We start from the raw sequence: 26,548 nt of genomic DNA on the forward strand, positions 1-26,548 counted from the left end.
TTCCTTCTTATTATGACACATATCATCATTTATATATACAGTGTATTTTATTCTTAACTGAATGGGAACTGTAGCTTAGAAGTATCTCGAATACACTAATGTGCATGAGGGATATTGCAACTCACAGAGATAATTAATGGAGGGCAGGATTGAAGTATTACATTGCTAGTACATCAGATAGAACCAAGGAAATTTCTCTGGACTCCTTCTCTCTATACTTTGTGATCTTTTCTTCTATTCAGGGTCATAGGACACATGGGACAGCACTGGCATTGTGACCTGGTTACACTGTGTCTTTGCTGGGTAACAGATTTGGGAGCGAGGCTTGCCACATAAGAGTGCCAATTCCTCCAACATGTTCTGCCTAACCTTCCATGGACTCTATCCTGGCCTGGGTAATAATACAGAGAGTGGCAGAGGATGCATGTGGCAGAGGTACATGTCAGAATGGATGCATCAGCATTGCCTGAATATCTTACCTGAAAGAACTAACACCACTAAAATTATTTCTCCTCTGAGAAACCCTGGGGCATGTGAGGCTCTGAGCTTCTGGAATCAGTGAGGGATGAAAGTGCTTTTATATCCAGCCAAGATAAAATAAATTTTTAAAAATTGAAAGTGACTTCTTCAATTAGGAGAAAAAATGTCTGTGTGCAACATATATCAGGTTATCCTGGGATTTGGCTGTCAGGAGGAAAGATTGAACAATAAGGGAAATTCATTCTGAAAAAATGATTTTCATTTTTTAAATGAAAAATTGGCATACAAATATATTCTTTTTATAGGTATGAATATTAAACCTCAATGTGCTTTATCACTGACCTACATCTTCAACCATGATCTGTTTTATTTTGTGTGAGTGTGTGTATGACAAAACCTCACTCTGTTGCCCATGTTGTTCTCCAACACATGATCCTCCTCAATCAGCATCGCAACAGGCTGTGCCTGCAGGCCTTCACCTCCTTGCACAGATGAACACATTGTTTATGCACAGTGAGAGCCAAAGTCTGAATTTTGGCACTGGAAGAGAAGAGAGCGCCCTCTGCTTTTCAGAGCAGTCTGAAAGAACATGTGCATGGACTTTGGAGGGGTCAGTCTCAGAGGGTTGGGGGGGAAATTGTAACTGATGTGTCTGGAATTGTTCAAGACTGGAGTTTAGTTCTTCTTGCTTGGTCAGCTCTGCCTGCTTTGACTCAGGCAAAGAAAGGTGGACGCAGGTAGGTTTTTCACAATGAATGCTCCAAAACAAAGGGACCTAGACTGTTTCTTAAAATGCCATTTACTGCCAACAGATGGACAATTTTCTTGTCTTAGCCTGAATTATCCAATGTTGCCAAGATGCATTCACAAATCTGAGCTCCTGGCAAGATTCCCCAGAACTCTCTCTCTGATTATTACTGTGGCACAGAGTGATACACAAACAATCAGATTCTTAAAATTGATACTACTTGGATCCAAGCCCAATTAAAAATATACTGAAGAGAGATGTGGATTCTCTTGGTTTATTTCTCCTTAGACAAGATGTGCTGTGAAAAGCACAATTAAATACTTAATTTAATGCATAGAGCTTCCTTATATTTTGACAAAGAGAAAATAGAGATAAGTAAAAGAGTGGATGATCATGCCAGGGTTTTAGCTCAGTGGTTCTGCCACCTGCCTTGCAAGTGGAAGGATCCGAGTTCGCTTCCCAGTACCAAAAAAAAAAAAAGAAAGAAAGAGTGGATGATCAATTTCTGGGTAGGGTGAAATTTATTTCCCACAGATGAATCAGTCAGAGGTAAAGGTTTTGCAGGGTTTAGCAAAGAACAAGGATAAGTGTACTTCCGTGGGTATACTTAAAAGGGGAAAGTGATTTTTAAAATTTTAGTGAATAAAAATTTTGATAGATTAAAATTGAACCTTTTAAAATTATAATAAAAATTAAAATTCTGCATTTCTCTGCTTTATTTTTTGTGCACTCCTTGCCTCTATACTTCCATCTAGTTACGCGTGGACCACTTCCGTTGTTTTGCTGCTAACACTGTCTCTTCCCTCTGCCCATCCATGCTTTCATCATCAGACCCCCATTCATCCAGTTCCTCCTCTCATTTAAGAAATGGTTTTACAGTGTATTTAAATGTAAAAATCCAACAAGAATGGCACTACAAAAAATGCTGTTCATCAAATCATTGATAATGTATCCAAACAGATTAAATTCAAATTTGCTCAAAATTATCTTAGAAAAAAACAGTACACTGTGAACAATTAAGTTTTTACTACTTGCTAATAGTGTTAATACTATTAATAAAATTTCTAAATTTAGGAGTGCTGAAAAATGTATTATGAAGTAAGAAATAGTTTGACCATGAACTGATGAAAATTCTGAGGAATATATAATACATATCTGATCATCTTTATAACAAGATGCCATATTGGCAGTGTAATGAAAATCACAAAGAAACTGCAAAGAAGGAGTAAAGAAGATAAACGCATGATAGATTGCAAGATTATATGCATTAAAAATCCAAGGGATTCAACAAACACAAATGTACACCCAAATAATTTGGTTATTTGATTCAACAAATAACTGTTCCTTTATAAAACATTGAATACATTCAAATATGGCAGATAAAATAATTTCTTTTTGCATTAACAACAAGTTATAAAAACTCAGGAATAAATCTGAGGAGAAAAACTATTGTGTATAATATTTTGGGTGTGTGTAAAATCGTAAAACAAGATATAAACTTGTTGACAGAAGTGTCCCATTATAAAAGGATATTTAAACAAGATAAATAGACTTAGCCAACCACTGCTATGAAAATTCACTGTAAGCCTGCAAAATTATCCTTAATTTAACATAAAAATTCAATTCATTGCTATTTTAAACCCAAGAACATTTGATATCACATATGATCAACCAATCCTAGGATTCTGAAGGAAACGAGAGGGAAATTCTGCAAATAAAGGGCTTCAGAAATATTGGTAGTCAAGTGTGAGAAAGGAAATACAAACCCAGTTACCAGAATAAAGTTTAATCAGCATATTAAAGGCACACTAATTATCCAAGAGGAAAAACTATAATGAAATACATTAGGGAATTCTGTAATATAATGTTTTGCAGAGAAGAGTTATAATATGAGTAATTCATAAAAGTGATTGAGAAGAACAAATGGATCATGAGATAAAAGTATATAATATCATCATCTTAAGCAAAATTATAAGAATTTATTGCAGAATTTACAAAACAAAACATTTCCAAAATAAAATTCAAAGTAAAAAGGTGATTGTTACAGGTAATGGTAACATTAAGACTATTGTAGAAAAAAATGAGTCCCTTGATTATTGAAGTAAATGCCATGGTTTATTCTAAAACCTGAGACCAAAATGTTGCAGATTTGCCTAGAGACACTCTATATTTTATGAAGAGCATATTTTTTTAACTAATAAATTTTCTTTTTGCTAGAATGTGCTTTATCCCTGAACCCATGCAGATAATTTCTATCTGGTCTTTAAAAAATAATGTAGCATTTAGGAGCAATGATGCAGCCCAGCAATCCTGCACTGGAGGCCAAGGTGGGGAAGACCTCCATGGCCACCATGACCTTCCCCTTGGTGCTGTGGTACACAGGGAGGAAGGTGACCCACACACTGCAGAACACCAGCATGCTGAAGTCAGGAACTTGGCTTCATTGAATGTGTCAGGCAGGTTCCTGGCCAGGAAAGCCACAGCAAAGCTCAGGAGGACCAGGGAGCCCAGGTATCCCAGGACACAGTAGAAGGCAGTGAGGGAGCCCTTGTTGCACACGATGATGATGTGGCCATGTTCAGAGTGTGCATCTGTGTCAACCAAGGGAGGAGAGGTTCCCAGCCAGACTGCAAAGAGAATAATTTGGATCAGGGAGCAGATGGGAATGACAAAATTAGAGACTCCTGACACCAGTAACCACCTGATTGATTGTTCCGGTTTTTGAAGACCAGAATCACAGTGACAGTTTTGGCCAAAACAGTGGAAACAGCCACAGTGAACACAAGTCCAAATGTTATTTGCTGGAGGATGCAGGTGGCTGTGTTGGGATGGCCAATGAAGAGCAAGGCACAGAGAAAGCACAGCAGGAGGGAGATGAGCAGGGTGTAGCTGAGAGCCCTGTTACTGGCCTTGACTATGGGAGTGTCTTGGTGTCTCACAAAGAGCCCCAAAACCAGAGCTGTGAGAACAGAGAAACACAGAGCTGTGCAAATCAGAGCCATCCCTAGGGGATCTGTGAAGGACAGGAAGTCCACAGTCTTGGGGAGACAGCGATTTCTGTCTCTGTTCAGGTACTCATGCGTTGGGCACCATGTACACTGATCTGCATTTGGGGAGAAGGCAAAGATTCAGCATTTCTTTTTCACAAATTTTTCATTTCTGCCCAGTTGAACAAAGTGGTTAGCCTTGCAATATCACTATGAGTTCTGGTGGCTCATATGTAGTTTTGAGATCCATCAGAGTACATGCCTAACCTAGGGAGAAAACTTTCAGCTGTGACTAATATCAAAGTCCTTCAAATGGACCCTCAATGTTAGAGGGGTTTGAGGTCACATCATGCTCTGATTTGTTAATGTCATCAAGGCTATGGGTTGTGGACTTCTCTCAGCCCCTTTGTTACCACCACAGCCTATTCCTCATGAAAATCCATGTGTAGACACACTTGTAATAGTCACTTAGTGCAATTGAATTTAAGGCTTTCCAGTATCTATACTTAGATGGAGAAATATTTATTTGTCTTTTTACAAGCTCAGTGTTTTAACTAATTGATCTTAATTCATGGAAGAACAAGTCTTTCTTCATGTAACATATTTATTTTTCTGTGACTATTCCAGGAAATTTTTCATAAAAATATTGAAAACTGTGAATTGAAAACACTTGTATTTTGTATGCCACTATATTGCTGGTATACAACACTTTAGAGTAACTGATATTTTTATCCAATTAGTGAAAAATATGTGTATTTCTAAAAACTTCATGCACTTACAACTGAAAGTATCATTTCCTAACCTTTTTTTATAATGTGTTATACAATAAGTTGAGAGCTTAGTATATATGATGATCATTGCTGCAAATGTTCACGTCTGCTTTTATAGAGCTTGAAAGCAGTCATGGGGCACAGCTCTATTAATGGGCATTTCTTTGTTCAATTTAAAATTTATTTATAGAAGTAATAAGGAACTTTCCTACTCCCATTTTAAGGGTCCTAAGGGTTTTTTCTTCCCACTCAGGTGGAGATTTAACACATGCATTCACAGTAAACTATATCCCCAACTTCTTTTGTTTTTCATTTTGAGACAGGGTCTTGATAACTTACTCAGGACAGCCTCAAATTGCAATCTTCCTGCTTCAGAGCCTCTAAGTAGCTGGTGTTACAAGACTGCACCTCCATGCTGGGCTCTTATTTAGATTTTATAGGTAAATATCTTGCAAGAGGACAAGATTATGAACTGTTTATACAGATTGTCTTTCATATTTCTCCTGTTGGAATACTCATCCCTCTTCATAGTCACCAGGTACTCCTGGTTTTTGCCCATAGATCTGCTTGACACAGACAAACAGGTGAATGTGGCATCACGCATTCCAATCCTTTATTTCTTTTTTTAATGTTATGAATTACTTTGGTGTTTCAAACCTGTCACAAGGAAGAGAATAAGTTTTGGTAACTTATTTTTACTGAAAACAATTACTAGCTTTGCTAAGTGAATACAACCAAATGATGCTTCCTGCTGATATAATTGGAATGGCCCAGTATTTTTTTCAGGAATTCAAACAATTACAATGTTTATTCTGTAAACTTTCTAACATTGAAGTATTTTAAAATTGGTCCTACATTTCTTATTTTACAAAAGCATTTTGTTTGATTTGTAACTGCATAAATTTAAATGTGTAGGCATTACTTTCAGAGACATCAGATGATTGTATCTTTCACTGGAATATTGTGTCTTTGTATTTTCTTATTGTACCATAACATAAAAGTTGATATTATACTATCTTTATATTAACTCTGCATACTTAAGACTGAACATGGCACACTGTATAATGGAATATTTCCACAATATTTTATGTAGTTTATTGTTTCATGAGTGTACATTCCTCAGATCAATGCAATTATAAAGCATTCCAAATATATTCCAATAAAAAAGCAACAATATATGTACTTATAGTTTGTTATGGAAACTATTGGGTGGGAAACTTCAAAGCACCAGCAGATAGGTAGGGGAATTATACATCTTACATTGCCTGGACAGTCTTTAGAATGGCTCACCGTGAGACTCATGTTTTAATGCCATCTGACTCAGCCCTGGATGGCAAAGAAAGGCAACCACTGGAATCAGTGCCTCTGAGGAGTGTAATAGAATGTGCACTGTCAGATGAGAATATGGACATATTTTAGTGATCGAGGTTAAAAAATAAATGTATTGGAGGGGCAATTATCATGGTGTAGCTTAATGTTTTCTACCTGTCTGATTGGAAATGTGTCTCTCTGGGCAAAATACACAAGTAAAGCAGCAGGCAGGTCTTCTTTCCTGTGGAATTTTTCTAAATCCTGGACCACAGCTCTGGCTACACACTGATTGAGGAGTCTTAAGAGGAAGAGAGAAGCACTGGTCATGATTTTGCACATTCTTAGCAACTTAGCTTTCATGTAAATATTTTCCTCATCAGAGAGAAATTTGACTTTCTCTATGAGATCATCACTTCCTCTCTCCCATCCTTTCCCAATTTGATACTACCTAGATGTCTAATTCAGGATTACAATAGTTAACTTCCCTTTGTTTGTTTAAGCTATTTGCCAAATATAATACACAGTACTCTGATTAACTTAATATGTCACCAGCAACATGGCTTGACTATTTTCTCTTATTTACCAACTTCTTCCAGAATCATTTTTGTGTGTGTGGTACTGGGGATGGAACTCAGGACCTTGCACTTGCAAGGCCAACATGGTGCCACTGAGCTAAATCCCTGTCTCTTCCAAAATCTTTAGAGTGTTAAGTCTTTATGTGTTAATGCTTCAAAGAGGGTTTACTCTGGAGATTATTTTACAATGGCATCACACTTGATTGAACATAATCTTTTAAGTTCTAGAGAACAGAATGTAATGACATGATAAGTTGGTCAACCACTGAAATTAACTACAGAAAAAATTCCCTCCAAGAAATATAAAGAGCGATGCAATAGAGAAATAAAGAGAATACGTTATGAACTGTATGTGTATTTATTGCCTCTCTGTACTTCAAAATCAAGGCGGGCACCGCTTTCGGCACACTAACAGTCTGTTGCATACAGAGCATGACTGTTAAATAAATCGCCTCTACAATTTTGTGGGATAGTTCAAGCATGTAAAGGTGACATTACATCCTGTCAGTGCTTTGAGATGCTAACTAGAACAAAAGCTGAAGACTAAATCTTATGCCAAAGGACAAAGGAAAAAAGGAATAGTGTGAATGTTATTTCAATCTAAGACTTGCCATTTTATAGTCCTTCAAAGTATAGTAAAGACTCTGACAATGTATGGCCAGGGTTTTTGGGTATTTGGACAGATATGTGTGGTATCTACCTATTATTTCATCTCCACCCCTTTTCACTATCTTTATTCCTTTTTCATTCACTGCAATATGAATAAATATAGCTTGCTAAAATATAATTGTTGGTATAAATTTGCTCTCTCTACCAGAATTAGCTCAGAATATCTGTCAGATGCTAAAGGTGAATTTAGTGCTGAGTTAAAGGCTTACATTTAGTCTGATCTCAGGCTATATTCATATATCTGCTTTATCCACTATTGAAAGGAGTCATAACTCTGTGAATCCACAGGCCATTCTATCATCTCTTTGCTGATGACCCAGGCTTGATTATGCAGACTGTTGGAGACAAATTCTCCTACTTTAACCAGTAACCCAAGAGCAGCTGGGAAATTCACAGTGTTCTTAATGTCATATTGTGCCATATGGTGTCTTTTGTCATCTAAGGAAATGTGGATCCTCACACTGTTTCTGAATTCAATTTTCTTCAGGAATGGATGAATCTAGAGGAAAGGCCTCAGTTTGAAAATGAGAAATTCATGCAAATTAGAGGTGGAAAACCAATGTGTACTAAGCAATGCTTTTCCCTCCAACATACACTCAAGTTGCATCTTTGATAGATGGTCTGTTGTGTTTGGGTGTTCACCACCCCATGGGTCCAACTGAGAACTCTTCTCCCCATTAAAGAGTGGGGGAGTAATGGAAACCAATCACAACAATTCTAAGATATTGGCTCCTGTGCAGCATTTTGCACAATCTTGGTTGCAACTCTGAGCTCTAAGTTCATTTTGGATTTGGTACATGTCAGTCTTTTGCACTGAAAAGGGATCTATATGAGTGAATTAATTTAGGATCTTTTTTTAAAATGTAGTAAATTCTTTTATTGGTACATTGTAGGAATACAACACAATTACATTTCTCATTGGGAATTGTACCTTTACATAATGCATCTTGGTTCTTACTTTTTCCCCATTCCTAGCCCTCCCTTCACACCCTTCACCCTTCCCTATTTGCAAAGACTTTATTTCCATTCTTTCCATTTCTCATCATTTTTCCTTTCCCTTCATTCCTTTCCCCTGCCCCTCCCAATACCCCTACCCCTTTGGACCTTTTCTTCCTATTTTATATTATTGATTATTCATTCTAATAATTGGTACATTTTAGGTATACAATATAATGACATTCATCATAGGAAATTTGCACCTTTACATAGTCTCTCTTGGTTCTTATTTTTCACCCTTGCCCAGCCCTCCCTTCAACCCCTCCAGTCCTCACTATTTACAAAGATTTTGTTTCTATTTTTCCATTTTCTCATATTAATCCCATTCCCTTCTATCCTTTCCCCTAGCCCTCCCACTTCCTTCCCCTTTCCCCTTTTCTTCCTATTTCACATTACCTATTATACATTTAGTCCTTATTTACACTTTCAGTTTCTCACACCAGAGAAACTATTCAGTATTTACACATGTGTGTCTTATTTACTTCACTTAAGAGTGTCACCTCAATGTGCATCCACTTAGCTATAAATGTCTCTCATTTCTCATTTTTTATGGCTGGGTAGTACTCCATTTTTAAAAAATACCACATTTTCTTTATCCAGTCTCCAGTTGATGGGCATTTGGGCTATTTCCAAGTTTTAGCTATTACAAACTGTGCTGCTATGAACATGGGTGCACATATATCACTGTGGTATGATTCTTTGAATTCTTTGGGGAAGATCCCCAGCAGTGGAATAGCAGGGTCAAATGGGACTTTCAGTCCTAGTTTTTGAGGTATCTCCATACTGATTTCCACAGTGCTTGCACCAGTCTACACTCCCACCAGCAGTGGGCCAGGGCTCCTCTTTCCCGCAGGCCCACAAGCATTTGTTATTGGTTGATTTCATGATAGCAGCCATTCTTTCTGGAGTGAGGTGCAATCTCAGAGTTGTTTTCATTTGCATCTCTCGAATGACCAGTGATGTTGAACATTTTCTCATGTATTTATTTGCTATTTCTCATTCTTTGTCTGAGAAATGTCTGTTCATTTCAGATGCCCATTTTCAGATTGGGTCTTTGAATTTGGGAGGTCTGATCTTTTTAAGTTCTTTATAGATTCGAGATAGTAGACCTTTGTCTGAGGAAGAGCAGGGGAAGATTTTTTCCCACATTGTGTGTTGTCTCTTCACACTGTTGGTGGTTTGTCTTGCTGTGCAGAAGCCTTTTAATAAGAAGAGATCCCACTTGTTGATTGTTTGTTCTAGTTCATGGGCAACTAAGGTGTTGTTCATAAAATCTTTTCCTACACCGATGTTTTCAAGGGTTCTACCTAATCTCTGTTCCAACTGGTTCAGAGTTGCTATTTCAATATTTAGATCTTTAATCCATTTTGATTTCAGTTTAGTGCATGGTGACAGATACAGGTCTAGTTTTAATCTTTGGCAAGTTGAAGCCCAATTTTGCCAGCAACATTTATTAAAGAGGCTATGTTTCCTCCAGAGAGGGTGTTTGGCTCCATTATCAAAGATGAGATGGCTGAGTGTGTCTGGAGTTGTTTCTGCATCTTCTAATCTGTTCCACTGGTCCTCAAGCCTCTTTGCCAGTACCATGCTGTTTTTATCACAGTAGCTTTGTAGTAGAGTTGCAGGTTGGGTATTGTGATACCCCCTGTCATGTCTTTGTTACCTAGAATTGGTTTTGGTATTCTGGGTCTCTTCTTGTTCCAAATGAATTTTTGGATTGTTTTCTCAAGGTTTATGAAGTATGCTGCTGGGATCTCAATTGGAATTGCATTAAATCTATATAACAGTTTTGGAAGTATGGCCATTTTCACTGTATTAATCCTTCCTATCCAGGAGCAGGGGATACCTGTCCATTTTCTGATATCATCTTCAATGTCTCTTTTCAGAATGCCATAGTTTTCAGAGAAGAGGTCTTTGATTTCTTTCGTTAGGTTGATTCCTAGGTATTTCAGTTTTTTAATATGCTATTGTGAAAGGAATTATTTGCCCTATTTCTCTCTCAGTGAGTCTGTCATTGGTGTAGAGGAAAGCTATTGACTTTTGTGTGTTGACCTTGTAACCAGGTACTCTACTGAATTTAGTTATTATGTCTAGAAGACTTTTGGTGGAGTTCTTGGAGTCTTCTATATAGAATATCATGTCATCTGCAAATAATGACAATTTGACTTCTTCATTACCTATCTTTATTCCTTTTATGTCTTTCTCTTGTCTAATTGCCATGGCTAATGTTTCCAGAACTATATTGAACAAGAGTGGTGATAGTGGACATCCTTGTCTTGTTCCTCATTTTAGTGTGAAAGATTTCAGTTTTTGATCATTTAGTATGATATTGGCTGTTGGCTTTTCATAGATGGCTTCTATCAGTTTGAGGTAGAGACCATCTATTCCAATTTTTGTAGGGTTTTTTTCATAAATGCATGTTGGATTTTTGTCAAATGCTTTTTCTGTTTCTATGGAGATAATCATATGGTTTTTGTCCTTGTCTCTATTGATATAATGTATTACATTGATTGATTTTCATAATTTGGACCATCCCTGCATCCCTGGGATGAATCCCACTTGATCAGGGTGTATGATCTTCTTGATGTTCTTCTCCATTCTGTTTGCCAGTATCTTATTAACGATTTTTGCACGTATGTTCATTAGTGAGATTGGCCTACAGTTCTCTTTTTCAGTTGGGTCTTTCTCTGCTTTGGGGATCAAGGTGATGCTTGCTTCCAGGAATGAATTTGGGAGTACTGCTTCCCTTTCCATTTCACTGAAGAGTTTAAACAGTAGTGGCAGCAGTTCCTCTCTAAATGTCTTGTAGAATTCAGCAGTGAAGCCATCAGGGCCTGGGCTTTTCTTAGTTGATAAGTTTTTAATTACATTTTCAGTTTCATTGGTTGATATTGGGTTGCTCAGAATTTTTAGATCTTCTTCGTTCAACTTTGGTAATTCATATGTATCTAGGAATCTGTCCATTTCTTCTGTGTTGTCCATCTTATTGGTGTATAGGTTCTGGAAGTAGGTATTGATGATCCTCTGGAATTCTGCTGGGTCTGTTGTCATTTCACTCTTTTCATTCCTAATTGCATGGATTTGGGCCTTTTCTTTCCTTTTTTCTGACAAGGTTGGCTAAAGGTTTGTCAATTTTGTTCATCCTTTCGAAGAACCAACTCTTGGCTTCATTGATTTTTTGTATCATTCTCTTAGTCTCCATTGCATTGATTGCTCCTCTGATCTTTATAATTTCCTCCCTTGTATGAGCTTTGGGGTTGTCCTGCTCTTCTTTTTCTAGAAGCTTGAGGTTCATTCTGTTTTCCTAATATGTGTATTCACTGCTATGAATTTCCCTCGTAAGACTGCTTTCACTGTGCCCCATAGATTCCGATATGTTGTATTGTCATTGTCATTTAATTGAAGGAACTGTCTGATGTCTTCTTTAATTTCCTCTGTGACCCATTGATTATTCAGAAGTGTGTTGTTCAATTTCCAAGTGCTTGTGAAATTTTTTGAGTTTCCTTTGCTATGGATCTCCAATTTCATCACACTATGGTCTGATAATATACAGGGGATAACTTCAATTCCTTTGCACTTACTTAAACATGTTCTATGTGTGAGTATGTGGTCTATTTTGGAGAATGACCCATGCGGAGCTGAGAAGAATGTGTATTCTGATTTTGTGGGGTGAAGACTCTGTAAACATCTGTTAAGTTCATTTGTTCAAGAGTTCAATTGAGTTCTTGTATTTCATTACTTATTTTTTGTCTAGTTGATCTATGTATTTGTGACAGTGGGGTGTTGAGGTTCCCCACTACAATTGTATTAGTGCATATATGACTTTTCATGTCGGTTAGTATTTGTTTTATATAGTTGGGTGCACTAGTGTTTGGTGCATAGATATTTATGATTGTCATCTCTTCCTCTTGGATTCTTCCCTTTACAAGGATGTAGTGTCCTTCTTCATCTCTCTTAATCAGTGTTGGTTTGAAATCTACTTGATCTGCCAAGAGGATAGCTACTCCTGCTTTTTTTCGGGTTCCTGCTGCAAGGAGTATTGTTTTCCACACTTTATCTTTCAGTCTTTGAGTTTCCTTTTGAATGAAGTGTCTTTCTTGTATGCAGCATATTGTTGGATTTTGCTTCTTGACCCATTCTGTCAGCCTATTTCTTTTGATTGGTGAATTGAGACCATTAACTGTGGGGGGCCTTGCCCCCCCCCCGCTAGAACTCTTGAGTGCCTTTTACAGGCATGTCTGGGCCTGCTGCAAGTCTACCTGGCAACAAGGAAGTAGCCCCAGTACCCTCCCCTTGCTCCTTCCCTCTAGCCCTATGGTATATATGCTGTAGCAGCTTCCGCAATAAACGAGACTTGATCAGAAACCTGTCTTGTCTCCATCTCTCGTGTCCCCTGTCCTTTGTCATTCTCACTCCCCCTCTAGGGTCTCCGTTGACTTACCCGTGGGACGGGACAAGTGGCGCCCAGCGTGGTGCCCGAGAACGGGGGATCCAGTGAAGAACGCTGATCGGGGGCCCAATAAAATAGAAGAGACAAATAAAATAGAAAAAAGAGGATTGCGTCTGACGTGAACCTGCCGTCTTTCCTGCACCTCGGTGAGTTGAGCAGCGATTATGGGACAGGAGATTAGCCAACATGAGTTGTTTGTAGAAGGTCTTAAAGAAACTTTACAGACACGAGGGGTAAAGGTTACAGTCAAACAGTTGTTAAAATTTTTTGATTATATTAGAGATCTCTGCCCTTGGTTTCCCGCCGAGGGTACCATTGACGAGAGGAGATGGTAAAGAGTAGGGGAGGCCCTTAAAGATTATTATGCTACTTGTGGACCAGGAAAGGTCCCGATTACTGCATTTTCTTATTGGAATCTTATTAATGAAATTATCTCCCAAAAAACCAAAGATCCGCTGGTGGCTCAAGCCATCCAGGTCGGGGAGACAGCTCTCCGATCGGAGGAAGGGTCGATCACTCTCCCTCGGAGTGAGGAGATTGTAAACACCCCCGGAGATGCCAAGATGGCACCGAGGCCCGAGCCCCTGCGGGTCGGGACTCCCTTAAAGAATGAGGGAGAAGACTTGATGTCTTTTGATAGTGACGATGACTCAGACAAGAAAAAGCAAAATGCAACTGATGAGGGTTGACAGGCGGGCTCTGCCTCTTCCAAGCCTTTTAAAGAAAAGCAGCGCTCCTCAGCTTCTGCCTCAGCTCTTTCAGCCCCTGCCTCTAACCCCGCCCCGCCAGTGAAAGAGGAACCGACCTTGTACCCTTCCCTCCACCACCTCAGACACCCCTCCTTGCCACAGAATGATCCGGGGGAGGCTGACTGGGCCAATCTTGAGGAGGAGGCAACCAGATATCATAATCCTGACTGGCCGCCCGTAGTCCAATGTCCGCCTCCTTATGTTCCGGTACCCAACACTCCCAATGCGCCCGTTTTGGCATGCCCTGCTGTTGACCCCCAAAACAAAAAACTCCGGGACAAGATAAAATTTCTAAAAGAACAAATAAGATTAGAAAAGGAACACCAGGAACTTATTACCCAGCTCGAGGGCTTGAGAACGGGCAAAACCCATAAAAATGTCCATAGAGAGGACAAACCTAAGCCACGAACCCCCGTTAGAGGGGCGGCCCCTAGGGTGCCATCCGGGTCAGGAGTACCCCTAGAACTTGAAAATGTGGAAGCCTTTCCCGTAACTGAAAATACTGACACGCAGGGACAGGCGTAGAGACACCACAGTGGTTTCGATTTTAAGGTCATTAAAGAACTTAAAATGGCCGCAGCTCAATACGGGGCCACTGCACCTTACACAATGGCCATTTTAAAATCAGTGGCAGAAAATTGGCTCACCCCAATTGACTGGCAGACTCTGGCCCGCGCCACCCTTACAGGAGGTGACTATTTACTATGGAAATCTGAATATGTGAAAAATTGCCGAGATACTGCTAGACGCAATGCTCAGGCGGGTAATGGTTGGATACTCGATATGCTTCTGGGGGATGGAGCCTATGCCGCCGGCGATCAACAGATGCAATTTGATGCGGGGTTGTTTGCCCGGATTCAGACCGCAGCCACTAGAGCTTGGAGAAAGCTCCCTTCTAAAGGAGATGTGAGTGCTTCTCTCACCAATATCCGACAGGGGCCTGATGAGCCCTTCGCGGATTTTGTTCACCGCCTGCTCACAGCAGCGGGTCGGATTTTTGGGAGCGCAGAAACCGGGACAGATTTTGTTAAACAGCTTGCTTTTGAAAATGCTAATGCTGCTTGCCAGGCCGCCATCCACCCTTATAAAAAGAAAACTGATCTCTCAGGTTACATTCGCCTTTGCTCAGAAATTGGGACCGCCTACCAACAGGGGCTTGCTATGGCTGCCGCCATGCAAGGTTACACGGTCAAACAGTTTTTGTCGCTCCGCCCGGGTAACAAATGTTTCCGGTGAGGGGCAACCGGTCATTTTGCCAAGGAATGTCAGGCCCCTAGGGCGTCGGCCCCTAGGGCCACACCCCCGGGGCCTTGCCCTCGATGCAATAAGGGGAGACATTAGGCAAATGAGTGCAGGTCCAAGACGGACGCTCAGGGCCAGCCCCTCCCACTTGCCCATAACCCGGACCAGGGAAACAAACGGGAGAGGGGGCCAGCCCCGGGCCCCCAGACCCAAACAAATTTACGGGGCGCTCAACTTTGCTCCAGCAAACAACAATCCATTTCAGACCTCTTCAGAACAACAACGGGAAGTGCCGGACTGGATCTCGCTTCTTATACAGGCTTAATAGACAATCACTATCCTCCAAACAAACTTATTGACTTTGCCAATAGACATGAGTTCATTTTCCCAAAAGTCACTTCCTGTTCTCCTCTAACAGAAGCCCTATTAGTCTTTACAGATGGTTCTTCTACCGGGATAGCTGCCTATGTGTGGGACAATAACATTGTCCAATTCCAAACCAGCTGTTCTTCAGCCCAAATAACCGAGCTACATGCAGTCATAGTGGTCTTTTCTGCATTCCCTGAACAAGCCTTTAATCTCTTTACTGACAGTGCTTACATTGCTCAATCTGTTCCCCTATTAGAGACATGTGGATTGATAAAACACGCTTCTCAAACTGGTGGTCTTTTTATTCAATTACAAGATCTAATCAGAAAAAGATCCAAGCCCTTTTTTATTGGGCACCTTCGTGCCCACTCTAACCTACCCGGCCCACTTACAGAAGGCAACTGGTTAGCAGATCTGGCCACAAGACCTCAGGCTTCTGCCTACTCTCCAAGTATTGATGCCTCCATTCAGATTGATCAGGCACAGAAGGCGCACCAGTTACATCACCTTAGTGCCCACACGCTTCTCCTCATGTATAAACTTACTAGAGAACGAGCTAGACAAATTGTTAAAACCTGTCCTATGTGCACCCTCCATCTTCCCACACCTCATCTGGGAGTTAATCCTCATGGCTTAATTCCAAATGCCCTATGGCAAATAGACGTCACACATTACCCTGAATTTGGAAATCTTAAATATATACATGTCAACATTGATACATGTAGTGGATTTATATTTGCCACCCTACAATCCGGGGAGGCTACTAAACATGTAATTGCCCACCTTCTAGTTGCCTTCTCAGTACTTGGATGTCCACAGCAAATTAAAACAGACAATGGTCCAGGCTATACCAGCTCTGGTTTCTCAAAGTTTTGCAAACAATTAGATATAACACATATAACGGGAATCCCATATAATCCACAAGGACAAGGCATTATAGAACGAGCCAACCTCACACTCAAAATTACATTAGATAAAATAAAAAGGGGGGAATGGTACCCTATCAAGGGGTCACCCAGAAACCTAATATCTCATGCACTATTTATTCTTAACTTTTTAAATTTGGATTCTAAGGGATTATCAGCAGCTAACCATTTCTGGCAACCAGAGACCCAACAACAATTTGCCTCTGTGATGTGGAGAGACCCCCTGGACCACTCATGGCATGGGCCTGACCCCGTACTCGTCTGGGGCCGAGGGTCAGTGTGTGTTTACTCCAAGGAAATGAAGTCGGCCAGGTGGCTTCCAGAACGCTTAGTGAAACAAGTTGATAAGTGTGTTGATGATGCCGATGACCTAACATTGTCCAATTTCAACCAGTTAACAATGGCGCCTACAATTATAATCTAATAATCATAAAGAGAATAGTATAATTCAATTTGGCCAGTTATATTTGAGTGCACCCTAATTTTATACACTGTCTCATATGTTTATCTGTTGTCTGTTGTTTGTGTTCGTACAGTTGAGCTCAATATTTCTTTTCCTTCCTTTTCAAAAGATATTCGCCTATCGTTAAATTGGCTTACAGATAAATGTTATTAAATTAAAGGCATGCCTTCCTTCCCAGGTTGCTAATTGATTAAAGTGCCACTGAGATTTATTTTATAAAAGTAATGTGTATTGTCACCTACAGGCAATAATCAAATTACAATAAACAGTTGTAAAATAAAAAGATATATATATTCTTAATTGCTTGTCAAAATGATTAGAGACTATGGGGACTCCCTTTGATGAATATAGAAGTGGCCACCCAGAAAATGATTATTCTGGTCTTAATTCATTAAAGGGACCCCCTAGTAAATTTTATATTATGATCTCATGGGAGACACATCACAACGAATATTGTCTAAATATGTTATAAATTGATTACATTGGTTATCCTTGATATTTAAGCACTGAATATGTTATTACAAAATGTTTACATTGCCTAAGTTCTAAATATGTTATTGTAATATGTCCACATTGGTCATCTTCAAAAGCTTAATCAGGTTAGCCTAATTCTCTTATCTACAGCCCAGCCTTGCTTACATCACAGGACGAAATTTTGCTTACAGGTTAAAAAAGATGACATCCCTGATTCTGTTACATGGCCTGTTGCTGCTCCTGGCACCGACAGCAGAAAGCAGATTTTAACCAGTTAACAAAGAACAACTGCTCATTGCCCTGTATGGTAACCCCTGTGACTGTGCTGGGGGTTTTGGCGGGGCTGCACCCACAAGTTACACTCGTAGTACTGATTGCGGCAACAAGATTGCCTACTTGGTTTATGAGGCCACGCTAGCGGAAGGACATAACCAAAAATGGGATTGCGTCCCTAAGCCTAAAGTCATACCAACAGTCAATGGCGAACCAGGGCCATGCCCTGCCAATTGTGCCAAGGCCACAGAGATGCATTCTACCTGTTACACTGAAGCCCAACAATGTACACATTCTGATGGAAAAATATATCTAACTGCTGTTCTACAAAGAACTTACAGGGGCTCCGTCGGAGGTGACTGGGACTTTTCCAGCCCCACTGGATATCCTAAATTTGTCCAAGCCTCCTGCAATGGCAGTCCTGGCAAAGATGTCTGCTGGCCACCACAGGCCCCAATTCATATATCTGATGGTGGCGGGCCTTCAGATCAGCTCAGGGAAGAGCGAGTACAAAAACAGCTCGAAACTATCATCCAAGAGATGTACCCCTCCCTAAATTATCATCCACTGGCCCTTCCCAAACCTCGAGGCCCAGACCCTGACGTCCGAACCCTGAGTGTCTTAGAGGCCACTTATCAACTGATCAATACATTCAACCCAGCCTTTGCTGCGGATTGTTGGCTATGCTTGACCCTTGGCACACCCCTGCCCCTCACCTTGCCAGTTGTCGACCAAACTGACTATGCCAACAGCTCTAGTTACAATTGCAGTTTTTCTCTGCCCTTCAGGGTCCAGCCAGTACAGTTCAATGCCTCAGTTTGTTATCTAAGTTCGGGCCACAACGATAGCTTCGATATACCTGTCAGAGTCCAAAATTTCTCTCTCTGCTCTGTAATGCTGAATGGCTCTGCCGCCATTTGCCCTGCCCCGGGTCACGTGCTCATCTGTGGAGGGAGCTTGGCATTCATCTCCCTCCCCACTAATTGGACTGGGCTGTGCGTGGTGGTGACTGTCCTCCCGGACATCGCCCTCATTCCTGGAGATGAGCCAGTGCCCTTGCCCAGCTTTGACTATATCGCTGGGCGACGTAAAAGGGCCGTTTCACTGGTACCCCTGCTCATGGGGCTGGGGGTGTCCGGTGCCCTTGCTGCTGGCTCTGCTGGCATTGGAGTGGCATTACACTCCTATGCCAAATTATCCAACCAGTTGATTAATGATGTTCAAGCTCTCTCCAACACTCTTACAGATATACAAGATCAGATCGATTCTTTGGCTGAGGTGGTCCTTCAAAATAGAAGGGGCCTGGACCTCCTCACGGCGGAACAAGGAGGGATTTACATAGCCTTAAATGAACATTGTTGTTTCTATGCCAATAAATCTGGGATCGTCAGGGGAAAAATTCACGAACTTCAGGAAGATCTAAACAGACGACAACAAGAATTCGCTCAAAATCCCCTCTGGACTGGCCTCAATGGTTTCCTCCCTTATCTTCTCCCTTTGCTGGGACCCTTGTTGGGTCTACTTCTGCTCATTTCTTTGGGGCCCATAATATACAACAAAATTATGGCCTTCCTTAGAGCCCAGATAGAGGCAATAAAAACAGCGCCCATACAGGTCCACTATCATAGATTGGCAATGGCTGACCAGGACAAATGCCGGACCGTCGATTAGGTCCTTGCCGTGGTGAAGTGTTCTCGCCCCACCTGAGTGGGCTGGCAAGCCAATGACGGGCAACTGAGCAAGCATGCCATGCAATGACAGAGCCCTCGTGCGCCACCTAAGACAGGTGCCAGAGCCTTGATTCTCTGGTTAACCGATGATGGGTAAGGTGCACGGTGCAGACACGTATGTCGCTCTGACCCAAGACAGGCTCAGCCCCACAGGCTTGGCTCTCCTAACGCCTTTCTAAAATTATAATTTTAAAGGGAGAACCTGTGGGGGGCCTTGCCCCCCCCACTAGAACTCTTGAGTGCCTTTTACAGGCATGTCTGGGCCTGCTGCAAGTCTACCTGGCAACAAGGAAGTAGCCCCAGTACCCTCCCCTTGCTCCTTCCCTCTAGCCCTATGGTATATATGCTGTAGCAGCTTCCGCAATAAACGAGACTTGATCAGAAACCTGTCTTGTCTCCATCTCTCGTGTCCCCTGTCCTTTGTCATTCTCACTCCCCCTCTAGGGTCTCCGTTGACTTACCCACGGGACAGGACAATTAATGTTGATGGTTATAACTGAAATGTGTTGACCTGTCATTGCCATGACTTTTTCTTTTTGTTGGGTTCTCCCCCTTTACATTTAATTTCTTGTCATGCCAGATGGGTTCATTCTGCTTTGCTCCCTGGGGTTGTGATCCTCAATGTCTGTTCCTAGGATATTGTGTAAAATTCTTTGGAGTGCTGGTTTGGTATTCACGAAGATCCTAAGGTGTTCTTTGTCATGAAAGTATCTTATTTCTCCATCCATTTTGAAAGATAGTTTTGCAGGGTACATCAATATGGGTTGGAGGTTGTTTTCTTTTAGGGCTTGGAATATGTCACTCCAAGCTCTTCTTGCCTTAATGGTTTGTGTTAAGAAGTCTGCTGTGATTCTGATGGGCTTTCCTTTGTATGTGATTTGTTTCTTTTCTCTGACTGTTTGGAGAACTTTGTTCTTCTGTTGTGTTTCTGGAATCTTAACAGTTACATGCCTATGTGTAGATTTTTTTTCATCAAGGCTATTTGGAGTCCAATATGCCTCACTTATCTGTATGTCAAGCTCTTTTCCCCTCCTTGGGAGTTTTCTGCCATTATTTCTGTGAAGAGATTTTTTTTTATGTCATCTCCACTCTCTCCTGTTTCTTCATTGAGCCCAATCAGTCTTATGTTATTCTTCTTTGCATCATCTAGCAGCTGCTGGACTGATTTCTCATGTTCCCTTAGAATTTTGAAGCAATTTTTCTTTTCCTGGTCACTAATTGCAATCTTATTTCTATATCTGAAATTCTGCCCTCACATTTGCTCATTCTACTGTGTAGACTTTCAATGGAGTTTTTCATGTCCTGGAAATCTATTTGCATCTGTTTTATGGACTCCATTTGTTTCTTATGTTGGGATTCCATCATGTTCCTGAGCTCCTCTCTAGATTTATTAATCATGTCTTGCACTAGGGGCACAATTTCTCCTGTTATCTGAGAAATTATTTCTGATTTCATTTTTTCCAGATCCCCTTTTGTTGCCAGTTCATTGGGTCCAGGTGGTTGAGTATCAGAATGGTCCATCTCATTTCCCTTTGTGGTTGCTGTAGGTGATCTGGAAGTCTGGTTTTGAGACTTATTTATGTGTTTTCTCATTTCGACTGGGGCGGGGGCTGTTAGCACCTTCATGGATTACCTCCTCTGAGCTGGGTGAGGTGGGACAGGGGCTGGGAGCAGCCATAGGGATGGTGACCCAAAAGCCCTTTCCTGTGGGCTGGGAGCAGCGGAAGGGATGGTGGCCAGGAAGCCCCTTCCTCTGGACCAGATGCAGTGTGATGGTGGCTCAGAAGCCCCTCCCTCTGGGCCGGGAGCAGTGGGAGGGATGATGGCTTGGAAACCCCTTCCTCTGGGCCAGGAGCAGCAGGACAGAAGGTGGCCCAAAAGCCCTTTCCTCTGGGCTGGGAGCAGTAGGAGGGATGGTGCCCAGAAATTCCCTTCCTCTGGATCAGGAGCAGTGGGATTGTGGCTCAGAAGCCCCTACCTCTGGGCCAGGACCAGTGGGACTCAGTACCTTGGTGTGGTGGTCTTGTGTCCTCTGTGTCTTTGCAGTGTGGAACCAGGTGGCTGCCTATCTGCAGCAGGGTGATTTGGTGTCTTCCGCATGACTGAGGACCTCGGTAGGGCATGAACCTCATTTAGGATCTTGATCATGATGGTTGCATGAATGTACAGAGATGTCCAGTCTCATGAAAATAAAGTCACTAAATATGTGCACTTTGTGTATGTATTACACTCTAGGCAATTAAGAAAGTGTACAGCATAGGTTGTTTTTGTCTATTCCTACAGATTTGTTGGTGAAATTTATTTTTATATCATATGGATGAACCTATGTCTTCTTCCCTCCCCCAAATCTCTTCAGGTTTTAATTGGGATTTTAAATAAGTTACTAAGCCTTGAATCCATGGGGGTCCATGACACTGTATTGTGGAAAATAATAAATTTTTCTTTTAACAACTGTCAAGTTCTTTAATATCTTGAATATAAGCACTCTACACACTCCCTAATTTTAGGAAGGATTTATGTTGGTAAATTCACCTAATTTTCTTAGTGTCAAATAAAGATGCTCAATGAGGTATATCAAATGTTACTGCTATTGAGCCTGGAAATTAGACAATGACTTAAAGTGCATGAGACATTTTTATACGTCTATATTTGTCTTTACTTTTTACATTTATTGATCACATTCAATAATCTGATGAATGTATTTGTCACTTCTACATGAGAAGAGGATTCAAAAAAATGTTTCCCAGTCTTTGCTAACTAGGGGGACCTCAACAGTTTCCATAGCCTTACAGCAGACTAACCTCAAGAGATACTTTTCATGGCCTTATAAGAGACTTACATCAATAAATAGTACTTAAATATGTCATTATAATACATTTACATTGGTTGTCATCAAAGGGTTAAATTCTACATATATTTTTGTGATGTTTACATTTGTCATTTTCAAAAGAGTAAATTTTCTGTGAAAAACAACAAGGTTTTTATTGGAAAGATGCTTTTTGTACCAAACTAAATTCAAGGGCATAAGGTTTCATACATATAATTGTGATAATTATTATTGTTAATTTTCTAGTGTACTATTTATTCATGGTTTCTGACTGTACAGGTTTTCTAATATATTGCTTATGATAATAAACTCCTTTTGATTCAGATATTTGCCTTTCTCTTACACTCCAGCTACTTATGATAACAGGTACATTTATAGGCTGATATATTTTCTTTAAATGTTATCCTACCAAAAGATAACAATTTGGGTAAGAGTTTTTGGGTTTTTTGGAGGAGAGAGTGTTTAACAATGGTTATTTTCTACTAAGATAGATGTTTAAGTGTATTACAAAGATAATGTCATCATGATTGTTATGCTAAAATGTTATGTGTGGCTCTTGACTGGAAGCTTTTTTTCCTGTTAGAATTTTACAGAAATTCAATTACTAGAACAATCATGATTGATAAAAAAAAAAAGTCTTCTAGCTATATTTTATATTTCAAAGTCCTTGATATCAGATAAAATTATAATAATTAAATTCACTACTCATTGCAATGCAAATGTTATGGATCTTCTCTTCTGAGTGTTCAACAACTAAGGTTTAGAGACCAGAATTAGAAAGGTAACTGGGCTAAGAAGACAGCCAATATACTGGCCCTGGCTTTCCAAGGTCAACAAACAAGCCAGGACATGAGAGAACCTTTCCTACATGATCCTACAAATTACTCAATACAATTAATAACATAGGGTCCAAGGTATGCTTATTTTTCAACAGAAAATAAAAAGATGCTGTGGCCATCATGCCAGAATGCATGATCATGGACCAAGATGATGGATTTGCTGCAAGCTGCATGATGTACCACCCGTGCTAAAAGCCATACAATGGATGAATCTGAGAGACTATCCTTGCCAGATATTGCCCTCGGACCTACCAAGATCATCAGACCTGATGCAGCCACAGTTTTCAAACTAAAAGGGAGCGATGCAGAGGACTGTAATATTGATTATGCCCACAGCAGGCTGTAAAGAGTTAACCTCACAATTGGCTTGTTTATAGAAGTGAGCCTGGCTGAAACCTACATGTCAAGATCAGAGTAACTCACACCCAAATTCTGTTCCCACAACTAAAACCTTCTGACTAGAAGGACAATGTTCTAATTGCAACGTTTATTTAGTTTATTCTGTTCCTAATTTGAGAATTCTTTGTCTTGTCCTTTATGAACGTTGTTTACATTAATTTCCATAGAAACTGCACATAGCTTGCCTTTACCCCAATTGATTGCCAGTAAAAGTCAGTGCCTGGGACTGGCCAGGGAGTTTTTTCAGTTGCACCACCGTTGGTGGTCCTGGAACCCCACTTTCTCTCTCCTAGTTCTGGCTCAGTGTATTTTTCCTCAGGCTTACATGGTATAGTGGGCTAATGGGTACTGGAACCTAACTGAAGAGGTCTCTGGGACTTCAATACTTGTATTATGAATTCATATAAGCTAGGGATAAAAATCACACCAATTTATACTTGACATTCAGGGGGTGTCATGTACTTATGTACATCTCAGGTTTCTCACATTTAAAAATGAGAACACAGACTCTGCTCCTATGATTCCCCGAGATTTGGAAAAGGGTGAAATATACAAACAATTCATTACCATGAAGAAGTTTAGAATATCATGTAGAATCTTTTTCTATTTTTAGTCAAAGTTTCACATTGAGGGCTTTGGCCGCAACATATACAATACTCTGGGTGAAATAGCTGCTGTTGGATATAATCTTCATGACTGTATTTTCTGGCTCCTAATACATTGCAAGAAAAAATACACAACTGACCAGTTGTAGTTCTCCTTGTAGTTTGTCATGAGCTCTGTTTAGATATTTTACCACATTTCTTTCTATATCTGGAATTTTGGGATATAATATCTAATTAACTGGCTTGGAATCCTAGCCCACAGCAACAGTGTTCTCCCCATGCAGGTGAATATTACAGATATATCTATATCCAGTGCAAGAGGAGCCCTATTCCATTGGCTTAATTTTGCTGATTTGACTTGAAAATATGCTCGTGGTTCATCTCATTGAAATACCTGCAAACAACATCAAGCCATCAGTGCATGTCCTGCTTCTGAAGTAGGTTTACCTGCCAAGGAAGAAGCCCAGGATGCTCTGCATCTTCTGGAGAGCACATTTCTATTTTCTCCAAAAGCATTTTATGGAGCACAAGGGCCACTGCATACACAGCATTGTAGATTAAATAGCTGGAGTCAGATATGGTCATCAGGTCAATGTTTCCTGGCATAAACTCTAAGGAAGTATTTGGTGGGCAAACTCTAATTTTTCCACAAAATGACCCAGGAAGAGAGCATTCAAAAAATGTAAACCATAATTTACTGAAATAAAAGTCTTCAGGGTATTGGGAAGTGTTGGATGTCCTGAGAAAGTGTCTGAAACCAGGGACTTCAGCATTGTGAGGAGAAAATGAGAAGCTTCCATAGAAGGAGTGCAGCATGTGGTTCATCTCATACATGACTATGTCCCACTTGGCTGTCATGACCCACACCTTCCCTATGGTTAAATAGAATTCTGCTGTGATGTCCACAGTGATGAGGTTCCCGACTTCTGCATACAGGATGTGCACATTTGCAGATGAAACTCTGATCCTGGACATGAAAGTGATGTCACTAGATCTATACATTATCTTAGTGGCAGGGAGCTTTTCTGTGAAGGCCACACAGATACCTTTCTTGAGCATCTCTGCTTTCAGGTCCCTCAAAAACAGGTCACCTTTCATGTCATCAGATAGAAAGATGGCCACCCACGTCCAGCCAAAATGCAGCAATAATGAGATCATGGCATGGACCAGAGTGCTGTCCATGGGGGCCATCTGATAGAGCAATGGATATTGGTCTTTATCACTGAGCCTGGAATCAAAAGGTCCATATGTCACCTGGGTAAACAAAGAAAAATATCATGATTTTAAATCATAGTTGGATTTGGATTTGTTTCCTTTGCAGAGGGGCTGAGACAGTTCCCTTCAAGATAGGGCTAGTGAGACCACTAATGAATAAAGAGTGAGACTGGGGTAGAGATCCCAGTCCTCTCATTCTGAACAGACAGAGTTGTGGGTTTTCTTGCTCTGTAGCATTTAGGGAAGGGTGTGTATATGTGATGTTCTATGAAAGAACTCTTAAGATCCACATGTTCTTTTCATTTCTGGCAGATGGGTCAAGAAGGAGTAAATTTTGGCTAGTGTCTGCTTCACCCCCTCCCTGTTCCCTTGGGCTCCAGTGCCACCTGCCAGCAGCCAATACTGGATGTAATCTCTGAGAAAGAAACAGATATTTACTGTGTTAATCTCTGAATGTCTTCAAATTATTCCTGCAGTTACCTAGACTGTCTTGAGAAATACAATCACCTACAATGGGTAACTGTGTAAAGACAGTATTTCCAGAATGCTCCCAATGTAACAAATCTATTTATCCATTATGCCCCCTAACTGATCTTCATGTTGTTAGGTTCTTCAGGAAAGAACATATGATACCGATACCTGGTAGTAGAAATTTCTCTGGGAGTCTTCTCAAGATATCTGTGTGGGTGAATTTAAGGCAGGTTTGTGCAAAGTGGATGAATCTCAATAGAGTTGTAGGAGCTTCAGCTACTCTTTGGATCTCTAAAACTTTAAACCCTCAGTGTTGTCTCAAATAAATCAGATGTCCCCATGTCCCTAGACCCACACTGGAGAGTCACTGGCCCCTGGAGGCTCCTGAGACTGTCATGCTCTGTGATGTGCAGATTGTGCTGTGGAGATTCCCCACAACACACAGCTGTGACCTGCTAGCAATCAATGGTAAAGGAAGTTGGGAAATCAATGCACTGGCACAAGGCATAAATATGGATTGAAGCTCACAGTAACTACTTCTTCCCGCTCTCTCTCTCTTTTTAATCTCAATTATCTCCAAAGGCAGGGAGTTTCCTATAATCTGTCTTAGGCATTTAAAGGATTTCCATTCCTAGTCTCCATATGTCCTATTGACCAGATGGGAGGGAATGACATTGGAAGCATTAAAAAATTTTTCTTTCCAAAATTCATGGCCCACTTGGCTGTGGGAATTTGTAGAGTTCCAAAAGTGTTCCAATCTCAGCTGAAAATGCTGCCATGGTTCCTGCAACGATGGCAGAAAGTTTACTGTGTGTCTGGCAGTTGTAGTTTGGGAATTCCCTCACTGTTCCAGACAGCCAAAGCAGAGTGCTCCACAAGGAGAAGTGGTCACTGGCAATGGCATTGTAGACATGGAAACCCAAGCTCACATTTGGGAGGAGCTGAGAGTCCTTGTTGATCTCCTCCATGGCAAACTAGGA

General features: G+C 40.7%; 1 protein-coding gene and 1 pseudogene across 1 annotated transcript; one reads left to right on the top strand and one right to left on the bottom strand.

The window, feature by feature from the left end:
* Positions 1–3,422: 3,422 nt before the first annotated feature.
* LOC101700451 (vomeronasal type-2 receptor 116-like) lies at positions 3,423–26,548 on the bottom strand (annotated as a pseudogene).
* LOC147820502 (syncytin-1-like) lies at positions 12,649–20,570 on the top strand. Its single transcript, XM_087204165.1, has 2 exons — positions 12,649–13,132; positions 17,401–20,570. Exon 2 carries the CDS (start codon positions 17,735–17,737, stop codon positions 19,151–19,153), a length of 1,419 nt encoding a protein of 472 aa, XP_087060291.1. The 5' UTR covers positions 12,649–13,132; positions 17,401–17,734; the 3' UTR covers positions 19,154–20,570.

Source organism: Heterocephalus glaber, unplaced genomic scaffold, assembly GCF_053883595.1.
Source record: "Heterocephalus glaber isolate CG9 unplaced genomic scaffold, H.glaber_assembly_v1.0 deba00001868, whole genome shotgun sequence".
Lineage (NCBI taxonomy): Eukaryota > Metazoa > Chordata > Mammalia > Rodentia > Bathyergidae > Heterocephalus > Heterocephalus glaber.

Bases quoted from the DNA above. Each gene is read 5' to 3' on its own strand.
- LOC147820502 (XM_087204165.1), top strand. From the start codon at position 17,735: ATGCATTCTACCTGTTACACTGAAGCCCAACAATGTACACATTCTGAT.